Source organism: Beta vulgaris, chromosome 6, assembly GCF_026745355.1.
Source record: "Beta vulgaris subsp. vulgaris cultivar EL10 chromosome 6, EL10.2, whole genome shotgun sequence".
In the NCBI taxonomy this organism is placed as follows: domain Eukaryota; kingdom Viridiplantae; phylum Streptophyta; class Magnoliopsida; order Caryophyllales; family Amaranthaceae; genus Beta; species Beta vulgaris.
The window spans coordinates 63,579,803-63,591,430 of NC_079207.1; the positions used below are offsets into that span (position 1 = coordinate 63,579,803).

The following is an 11,628-nucleotide window of genomic DNA, read 5'->3' on the forward strand; positions in this document are numbered from 1 at the left end:
CTTTGCTGACAATACAATGACATATGTCTTACATTTATATCATCAATGAAATGAAATGATCAGCTCATTTATAAATACTACGTTTAAAATTAAAGTTGCATTGCGTGCATGGGCCAGTGGCCACGAGGAAATGGGATAATGTCGTAATACACAAAGGAAGCTGGACTAAGTGAATTGAACTCGTGTTAAAACTTTCAAGAGATTATTCACCAAAAGTAATAATGAGAGTAGGGGATGCAGGATCTTTACCTTGTGTTTTAATTTGTTATGCGAAAGCGTTTAATTAACCAAAACAAGCATGCACAACTACCAAGCACCCAAACAAAAGCACAAGAAAATGAATAAAGAATACACAGATTTAACGAGGTTCACTATCAATGTGATAGCTACATCCTCAAGGAGGGAAAAAGATTCAATGAACGAGACGTTTACAATGACAATAGGCAAGATTCAATTGAATGTAATTGAATCTCAAAGACTCTTTCTAATCTTCTCTAATGTGTTTAAGCTAATCTCTCGTTGATAATTTGTGGATGTACACTCTAAAAATGAATTAACGTATTTATATGAAGTCTAAAATACAAGCCCGAAATTGTCGAGAAAACCTAATGAGGAAATCGCCTTCGCGCTTCGCGTTCCGCAGACCGAAGCTTGCAACTCGCGACAACGAGTCTGCCAGGAAGCACAGAAAACCACTCGTTACCCCTCGCGACACAGGTCGCGACTCGCGACCTTCCAGCTCCTCCGCAAGTCACTCTCACATGTTTGTTGGGAGGGTGTGTTGTAGTGTTTGATTAATACGGAACAAATAGATGAAATAATAATAGCGAGAAAAGCAATAAAAAAGATAAACAAGATATCACAAGGATTTACGTGGATCGGTCAATATAGAACTACGAATTCGATCTAATGGTGATGGAAGACTTCTTTAGCAAGATCCCACTCAACTATGGTTTTTCTTATATAATGGTGATGGAAGGCTTGTCAAAGTTGTTTCATGAATAATGACCAAATGTCAAATGGTATAATTATTTTGAAACGGCGGGAGTAATATATACTATGCGTATATTATTATCACTATATATATGGTTATAAACTTAGGCTATGTTCAGTTCACCTTATTTTTGCTTATTTCAGATCTAATCAGATCATATCAGATCAGAAAAAATAAGTTCAGATCAGTTCATATCATGCTTATATTTAATAACTCCTTATTACTATTAAATATCTTTCATTACATATTAGTAAAAACTATAATAATTGAATATTAATAAAGAACTCATTGAGACGAATCAAACAAGACCCCACATGACTATATTTTTTCTTATATATTGATAAAAATCTAAAAGATTCTCTCTAATTGTTAATAGTGTCAAGATTCTAAGTGAGAAAGATAAAAAAAATACAAAGGGAGTATTATTATTTACTAGTACAATTGTTCAAAAGGATTATTTATTTTTGTTGTACTTATTAATTATTAATATTGGTAATTACTATTAATCTTGTTGTTATCATTATAAATATCATTGTTATTATTATTTTAAGTTATTTTGTTGTTATTAAATAATATAAATCTAAAAGCCACGTTAAGAACATAAGATTGACGCAAAAATAAGGAATATATACCTGTTCTCCCCAGCTTATTTTCAGTTCAGTTCATTTCAGTTCAGTTCAGATCAGTTCAGTTCAGTTCAGATCAGTTCAGTTCAGTTCAGTTCAGCTCTTGACAATACTTTTACTCTCACATACATATCATTATTCATTTCAGTTCAGTTCAGTTCAGTTCAGTTCAGTTCAGATCAGTTCAGTTCAATTCAGTTTAGTTCAATTCAGTTCAGTTCAGTTCAATTCAGTTCAGTTCAGTTCAGCTCAGCTGTTTTATGCCAAAGAGAACAGGCCCAAAATATGATAGCTCAAATTCATGACAACGAAACTACTAAATTCGGATTACATTTCAAAATAAACTGAGTGCGAGATACAAATTATAAATTTAGATTCAGTATACCTCTTCCTACCAAATTCCAAATCTCTCAAGCTATTTGATGTTGCACACTGTTTATTTCTTCTTGCGTAAGTCATAGTTGTTTATATATCTTATGTTATTTTATAGGAAAATTTGCACAAAACCACATTAAGTTTTCACTTATTTAGAAACTCCTACCTTTATGTTTTTTTTCCCTAAATTTCCACCTAAACTTTACAAAACCTTTATAAACTCCCACCACTTAACGGATTTTGCCAAACTTCGTTAGTGGTGAGACCCACATCAGTTATTTCTTTTGTTTTTCCCTCCAAACAACTCATTTCCCCCTTCTTATATAAGATAATTTCCCTTTTCACCCTTTGATCCTTCACCCACATCTTATCAGAAGGAGGTCTGTTCCCTTTGTTGCTTGTGTTGGAGGGAAATTCTCTTATATGAGAAGGGGGAAGTGAGTTGTTTGGAGATAAAAATAAAAGAAATCAGTTAAGTGGTGAGAGTTTATAAAGGTTTTGTAAAGTTTAGGTGGAAATTTAGGAAAAAAAACATAAAGGTGGGAGTTTCTAAATAAGTGAAAGCTTAAGGTGATTTTGTGCAAATTTTCCTATTTTATATGAAAAAAAAGAGTTGAGTCTGTCGACTTCTCAAGTGTGAAATTTTTTTTTAAGGGAAAGTGTGAAACATTGTATAAGTGTTCTTATAAATTAATGATTTGGGTTATATAATTATTTTAAGTAATAATTATTATTGTTATGATTATAATTATTGTTGTTGTTATTATAATAATGATAATAATTATTATTATTATTAATAATAAAAGTTGTGTAAAAGTTGTAATAGAATTAAAATGATAATAATAGTAATACTATAAATAATTAAGATCTTATAATGTATTGCATAATAATGAATTACAAAGTAATAATATGATCCCCTCAAAAAAAAAAGTAATAATATGATAGTAATAATATATTTTATAAAAGATAAAATCTTGTAAATCAGATCAGATCAAATCAGATCAGATAAGTTCAGATCAGAAAATTTCAGGTGAACTAAACATAGCCTTAGTGGACTCTAAAAAACTTTCATAGTTTCATATATACAAGAAAACTTCGTGCGTCTGTTCACTTGTTGCTGATGATGATGCCGAGTGCCGACTGAGGGATCTTCCTTCCTGCAGAAGATAAACTTCCCTGTGAACGAAAAACTCCTAATTAATTAAAGAGAACGTATTGTGTCGGACTCGTCCGACCATAATTTTTGGTCGGACGACTTTCAGGTGGTTCCAATTTTTTTTCAGTTAGTCTTAATTTTTTTTCAGGTAGTCTTCATTTTTTTTCAGGTAGTCTTCATTTTTTTCAGGTAGTCTTCATTTTGTTTCAGTTAGTCTTCTTTTTTTTCCAGTTAGTTCTTTTTTTTTCAGTTGGTTTTTGTGCTTCAGTTAGACTTACTTGGGTTTCAGTTGGTCTTTATTCTTTTTCAGGTAGTCTTCATTTTTCTTCAGGTAGTCTTCATTTTGTTTCAGTTAGTCCAACTGAAACAAAACAAAGTCCAACTGAAAGAAAAAAGTCCAACTGAAAGAAAACAAAGTCCAATTGAAAGAAAACAAAGTCCAACTGAAAGAAAACAAAGTCCAACTGAAAGAAAACAAAGTCCAACTGAAAAGAAAACAAAACACTAACCTCTGCTTTCTCTCACTTTCTCCTTCTTCTTCATTCAGATAGTCTTCATTTTGTTTCAGTTAGTCTTCTTTTTTTTTCAGTTAGTCTTCTTTTTTTTCAGTTGGTTTTTGTGCTTCAGTTAGACTTACTTGGGTTTGAGTTGGTCTTTATTCTTTTTCAGGTAGTCTTCATTTTTCTTCAGGTAGTCTTCATTTTGTTTCAGTTAGTCCAACTGAAACAAAACAAAGTCCAACTGAAAGAAAACAAAGTCCAACTGAAAAGAAAACAAAACACTAACCTCTGCTTTCTCTCACTTTCTCCTTCTTCATTCCTCTTAGCTGATACTCCCAGAACTCTTAATCATCTAAAAAAATTAAAAGCAAACTTACTCCCAGAACTCTTAATTTCTGAATCTCATCAGTCACTCACTATCTGATACTGATGTTGTAGATCTCTAATTTCTGCCGCACATCTTTTGCCTTCTTTCTCACATTTACATTACGAAGAATAATACTCCATTTATGTGGGTTTGTCAACTATTTACCAACAAAACTCTTAACAGTCATTTGTGACATTGATAGAATATAGAAGATGGCAGAAGGTTTGTTATATTCTCATTGACGTGAAAAACATCTCCTTGTATATTAATAGGGAGCCACATACAAAAAAGATAGGAAACCTTCCTAAATGATAAGAATACAAGTTAAGGAAAATAATCCTAACAAATCGTAACAAATCAATCCTAGAATATCTCAACAGACATACATTAATCATTCCGACGAAGTGGAGAAGAAGTGGAGAAGAAGTTAAAAGAATCAGCCCGTCCGACGGAAAGTGTTGGGTCAGACGGTCTGGCCCAATACTTTCACTTAATTAACTCATGCAGTATTTGCTTTTACCTGTTACCTCTTCTCAAGTAAAAAAAAAAAATCATACGCACTACCTTTCATGATTACTAAACGAAGCCTGTATTAGTAATTAAGTACTGCGTAGAATGATATGCTATAAGAACATAGTGGTGAAGGGTCATACCAGATCGAAACCTCTCGCAAGTTAGACTGGCGTAGGTTTGCAAATGATAAAAAGAAACCCTTTCTTAAAGTGCCTTTAGTAGATATTGAACCCCTAACTTTGAAGTTGGAAGAATCGAAACTATATGGCAATGCACTATGTAGCCAATTATATACTACATATACAACATAATAGTAATAGAAAAGCATACAGCCATACAATTATATTGATCATTGTTATCTTATGTTGAGCGTGACTTGTGACGCTATAAGCCGACAATGTTAAGTCTTGTTATTTTGTTTTTCTCTCGTAAATTCTACGCATTATTAAGGATGGTTAATCAAACGCTAATAATCCATCCATGGACAGTGACGGGACTCGTTAGTCGTGATTATGCCTCTTTTTGTCTCACTTTAGTTGAATAATCCTTCCTTTTTTTAAGTGAGTTCAAATGAGTTCTAGTAAATTTAAATAAGTAGTACACTTTGAATTATTAAAGTCCATGCCCGTTAAAATTTAACTCAAAAAAAAAAGTTAACGTAAACTAATAAGATAAGCCAGCAAGTCAACAAACTGTCGTGTCTGATTATGGAATGAGGAATAATGGTAATTCAAAATGGTTTCGGATATGCAAGCATGATGACTTATATGATGTTTTATATGTCCATGAATTTAGGAACTTTTGCTTGCATTGTATTATTTGGTCTATGTACCGAAACTGATAACATTCGAGATTATTTGGTTGAAGGTTTTCAATAAAAGAAAAGGGAATAAGGTTCCTTGTTATTCTTTGTGAGTATTTGATTAGTGCTTTTTTCCCACACTATACTCCAACAATTTACAAAAGGAGGTATCATTAGCTTCTTCTCTATAAGACTACATGACATCCTAAGTGTTCAATCTATTGAAGTTTAGCATTATTAAAAACAGTGTCGTTTATTACATGAAAATGATTTTAATTAAAATATATACAAAACATGTGAAAATCATTATTATCTTGTGGTTGGCATGTGAAACAACTCAACAAGCATGCATCCATGTACACATTGTCCAAAATACATGCTCCTGTACATTGTTGTATCATTGTATGTGTAGTAATCCTTCTCAAACCAAAGGAAAGATATAGTTAAAATACATAATTAAAGTATTTCATAAGAATTACAATATAATATTAGACAATATGTACAAACTATTAGTACAAAAAAGATGAAAATAAATAGTACAAAAATCAAGAAGCAGTGAGGAACATCAAGAAGTACTAAGAGTCTGTTTGATTTAACTTATCTTATTTGAAATTATCTTATTTTATTTTATCTTATAAGATCTTAAACAAGCTAAAATAAGTTGAATAGAACACGACCTACAAAAATAGGTATGAATCCCATGACCCCCGCCTACCCCGACCTGACCCTAACCCATATTTGGTATGGACCTTAACAAATTCGCCAAGGGTTAACCCGATTCGAACTTAACCACAGCCTGACGGCCTGTCCTTCCCCTGCTTCTACCAGTCAAGACTCAAGAGTTGGGTTTATTAATCCTGGTCCACCTCCGACCCTATTCTAACCAGGTCAATTTTTGACCCATTGACCTTATTTTCCAGGTGAAGTTAGTCACATATTAAAGTCTACGTTGAAGCCTTGGAGGGAGTAATATAATAACTTAATAAGTTGTTGGGCTTTGAGCATGGGTCTTGCAAGAGGAAGTGAAAGAATTTATTTACATATTTTAGTCTTAAAACATATATATACATGTCACACCATTGAAATACTCCTTCTCAATTTTATTAGTTTGTCCATTTTTTGGGCCACATCTATCAAGACACTAATTTGCAATTAACGTATGAGTTGTCGGATAGTAAAAATTTTCTATCATATATTGGAATTTTTATATCGGATAATCAAAGTTTAAAATTATATACTCCCTCCGTTTTTTTAGATGTAACATTGGACTTTTCACATTTGCCGAGGCACAACTTTGACCGATAATATCTCCAATTGTATAAAAGTAAAAATTATAAAAAATATATATTTGAAAAGTGTATACCGTGACGAATCAAACAAGATCTCACATGACTATATTTTTTCTTATGTATAAATAACAATTAGTGGTCAAAGTGTAATGGATGAATAGTGCCCAAAGTCAATATGTTACATCTAAAAAAAACGGAGGGAGTATTTAAAGTTTGAAATTAGAGATTGAAAGTATTATATCAGATAGTCAAAGTTTTATATCAGATAATTAAATTTTTATATCATATATTCAAAGTTAAACATCACAAAATTAATATTGATTACATTAGATGTTCAATAATATGAGATTAGAAATTGATTATCTGATATCAAATATTGATTATCTGACATTAGATGTTTAATACTCAAGATTAGAAATTATAATGATTATATGAGATGACCACAATGAGTATATAATGTCAAATATTGAATTATGTTGGACATTACTATATCAACCCACTGGATAGATAACCCATTATTAATAGAATTATTAAAAAAATAATTACTACAAGACATTCAATTTTCTGATATCATACATTCAATATCTTATATAAGACATTGAATATATGAATCAGACATTGAATATTTGATATGAGATACTTAATTTCAAATAACCAAAAATTGTATCAGATATTCAAAGTTTACTATCAGCTACTCAAAGTTTCAAATCACATATTGAATGTTTTTTTTTCCAGATAATCAGTATATATTTGTCTGATCATTAGTTACGGTCAAACAAGTCTGACGGAATACCTTCTCAAATATAAATATATCCTCGTGTGATGTAAAATGTAACTTCGTGCATTGTATTGGCTTCATAGCGTACAACTTATTGAAGAAAAAGAAAGTTCCTATACAACATGAGATAATCTCTTGCCTTCGCTTCTTATTCACCACCCTTAAAATTTGCGTAAATTTACTAAAAAGGTTAATTTATTTCAGGAAAATGATAACGAAAATGCATGAAACAAAAAAAAATCACAAAGAATATTATTTCTCAAGCTCAATCAAAACGCACTATCTGGTAAGGAATAATAAATAATGGTAATGATAATGAATTTACTTCCCGTCAAAAAAAAATGATAATGAATTTACTTGTAATATTGATAGAAAATCTCATGTTCATATTCGTGGTAATGAAATTCATCCTAAAGCAATAGAGTACTTCTTTATAAGTTTTTATTACCACTTAATACCCCATTTCAAGTGGTAAGTGGTAATGGATGATAATAAATTTCTACTAAAAAAGATAGAAAATCTTGATTAAAGTAGCATTCTCATATATATTAATATGAAAATCCCTCTACAAATGTACACTGTCATATATCACAATTATCACCAATTATAACCAACAATCAAATGAACCATAAATCAACTGGCTTCATATTCCCCTAAAAAAAAAAGTGATAATCATCTTTTGTTCAATCTTACTCATATACCACAATCCCTTTCACATATGAGACACAAAATGTTCTGATCTCTATTCAACTTATTTTCAATCCTTAAAAAAAATCACATAAATTCAAATAAAATTTAATAAGAACTAATAATTAAGATATGTTAAGTTTAAAAAAAATAAAATTTGACGCACTTACAAAATAAAAACTTCCTCCGTTTTTTTTCAATACTTTTCTAAAAGAGAAATAATTAATTACTTGCAACACTTTATACTTTTGCTTTTCCTTTCTATAGAACTCTCTCTCTTTTTCGTCCCTACCTCTCTCCTACCCAAATTTTACATTGAAATTGATGAAAAAAAATTACAAATATAAAAAAATGGAGGAAGTAAACAAAAATAAGTTGAAAAAAACGCAGATTCAATTCAACATAATCTCTCAACTGCCAAACCACAGACCACATTAACTAAGAGTGAAAAAATTGACATTATAGTCCACTACTTCACTCTCACTCCAATAGTCCAATGAGCCATCACTTCCAAAATCCCTCTACCAAAAAAAAAAACAACTCTCCTACTCCACAATTTCTTCCTCTCTATAAATACCTCGATTCCATCCAAACACACCATCTCCAACATTCTCCTCTCTCTCTCTCTCTCCTCCCCTCCAATTAAACTCACAATACAACACTCCTATCTTTATCTCCAATTCTCAACTATCAAAACCCCAAAACAAAACTAAAAAAAATGAAAGAACATAAACATGAACACAAACACAAACATATCATCATCTCACTCTTCTCCCTCCACTTATTACTCCTCCTCTTATCCTCCTTTGTAAGCTCCACTTTATCATTATTTATTTATTTATTCATTTACTTTCTTAAGTTCACACTACTACTAATATATATTATTAGTAGTAGCGCATATATATACTTCCTTCGTTTTTTTTTTATATATAATTACAACGTTTTCCTTATTTGGAAGTTTACTAATTAATTACTTATCGAAAAACATGTAGGTGGAAGCATCGGCGGCAGCAGCTCGTAGATCCTCCGGCGAGAACCCATTTACGCCGAAAGCGTACGCGATCCGATACTGGAACAACAAGATCTACAAAGTCCCTCGACCTCAATTCCTCCTTTCAAAAGCCTCCCCACTTTCTTCATCTGACTCAGCCCGATTCACTCAACTCGCTTCAACCAACTCACTCTCAACTCACTTAACCACTTTCTGTAAACTCGCTAACCTCCTATGTTTCCCTGACCCCACCACATTTTCTCTCTCCTCCACGTCATCATCATCGAAAAAACACCCTTCAGACGCCAAATTCTCCGCTTACTCCGACAACAACTTCACCAACTACGCTACCGGCGCAGCCGGTGGCCTCAACTCGTTCACAAACTACTCAGCTGAAGAAAACGAGCCACTCGACTCGTTCCGCCGGTACAGCCGTGACTCAGCGGGTCACAATGACGAGTTCATCAACTACGCTAAAGACGGCAATGTTATCTCCCAAACATTCAATACTTACGCCGCCGGAGCTACCGGTGGCGCCGGTAGTTTCTCGTCGTACGCCGATAATGTCAATGCTCCAGGCCTACAGTTCACCTCGTACTTAGACGAGGCGAATGGTCGGGTTAATTCATTCAAGTCTTACTCAACTGAAGCAAATGCTGGCGATCAAGGATTCGGAAACTATGGAAAGAATGGTAATGGATTGATAAACGGTTTTAGTAGATATGGAGAGAACACGAATGTTGTTGGATCAACTTTTTCTGGGTATTCACAGACAGGTAATAGTGGGAATGATAGTTTTACATCGTATGGTTTTAATGGTAATGTACCTGAGAATAAGTTTAATAGTTATGCTGATGGTGGAAATGCTGGTGTTGAGAGTTTTAGTAGTTATAGAGATCAATCTAATGTTGGTGATGATGTTTTTAAGTCTTATGCTAAGAGTTCTAATATTCAGAAAGTTGAGTTTGGTAATTATGCGCAGAGTTTTAATCAAGGGTCCGATAATTTTACCGGGTATGGTGAAGGTGCTAAAGGGCAAGATATCGGGTTTTCGACGTATGGGCAAGGAAGTAATTTCAAGTCGTATGCTAAAAAAGGGGTTACTTTTGCTGATTATAGAAATACTAGTAGTAGTACTAGTAGTGGTGGTGGAGTTGGGGTTTTGATGGCGAATAAGGGTAAAAAGGTAAATAAATGGGTGGAGCCAGGGAAGTTTTTTAGGGAGAGAATGTTGAAGGAAGGGACTATAATGCCAATGCCGGATGTAAAGGATAAGATGCCACCAAGGTCGTTTTTGCCGAGGTCGATTTTGTCGAAAATACCCTTTGAAAGTTCGAAAATTACGCAATTGAGGGAGATTTTTCATGCTTTTGATAATTCTACTATGGAGGGGATGTTAAACGCTGCGTTGAGGGAGTGTGAGCGGGCGCCTAGTATGGGTGAGACTAAGAAGTGTGTTGGATCGGTTGAGGATATGATTGATTTCGCGGTTTCGGTTTTGGGACGATCCGTGGAGGCCCGGACTATTGATAATGTAAACGGGTCGAAAACGGATATTTTGATAGGGAAGGTTAGAGGGATAAATGGTGGGAAGATTACCAAGTCTGTTTCTTGTCATCAAAGTTTGTACCCGTACTTGTTGTATTATTGTCATTCGGTCCCAAAGGTTCGGGTTTACGAGGCGGATATTTTGGATCCGAGTACCAAGGCTAAGATCAACCATGGTGTCGCTATATGTCATATTGATACCTCGGCTTGGAGCCCCACCCACGGAGCGTTCATCGCGCTTGGGCCGGGTCCAGGTAAGATTGAAGTTTGCCATTGGATATTTGAGAATGATTTAACTTGGGCTGTTGCTGATTTCTAAAACAAATGTACTTGAACCAAAAAAAAAAAAATTGAGGCAGACATTCCAATTGAGATTTGGTACTCTACTTGAGAACCATTTTTGGGAATGGACCATAACATTTATAAATTCGGGTAGTTTTTTTTTTCTATTTTATTATTTAAAATCAGTTTAGTGGCTTTGCAAAGGCCGAGCCACAACCGTACCAGCAAAAAATTGTAATTTGTTGTTTCTAAATGTTGGTTACTACCTTGTCATTGTTCTTAGAATTTGGGTAAATTTTACTATAGAGGATAAAATAATGAATATATATTTTTATATATTATATAGTAAGTACTATATGTATGTACCATTATTAAATGATATGAAATGGATACAACCACTAATTTAATGCACTTTTTTTTTTTTGAATTTCATTCAAATATACTACATTCGGTCTTTATTTGTTTACCCGTATTTCCTTTACGGATATCTTTTATTAGTTTACTCATTTTTTTTGTTTTTATTTTTAAAATGGAACCATTAACTATCCATCACACATATATTCAAGTATTCACCTTTAACAAAAAATTATAGTTTTTTTTTCTTTCTATGTTCCACAATATTTTTTCTCCTAAAATTTTGTGCAAAAGAAACGAGTAAACTAATAACGATCGCAGGAAGTATATTTGTATTTTTATCTAATTTTTTTTTTATAACTTATG

The 11,628-nt window shown here is 32.9% G+C and overlaps 1 protein-coding gene across 1 annotated transcript; it reads left to right on the top strand.

Moving 5' to 3' along the window:
* Positions 1-8,566: 8,566 nt before the first annotated feature.
* On the top strand, positions 8,567-11,319 carry LOC104897390 (polygalacturonase 1 beta-like protein 3). Its single transcript, XM_010684256.3, has 2 exons — positions 8,567-8,895; positions 9,080-11,319. The coding sequence occupies exons 1-2, from the start codon at positions 8,806-8,808 to the stop codon at positions 10,943-10,945; spliced, it is 1,956 nt and encodes a 651-aa protein (XP_010682558.1). The 5' UTR covers positions 8,567-8,805; the 3' UTR covers positions 10,946-11,319.
* Positions 11,320-11,628: the final 309 nt, after the last annotated feature.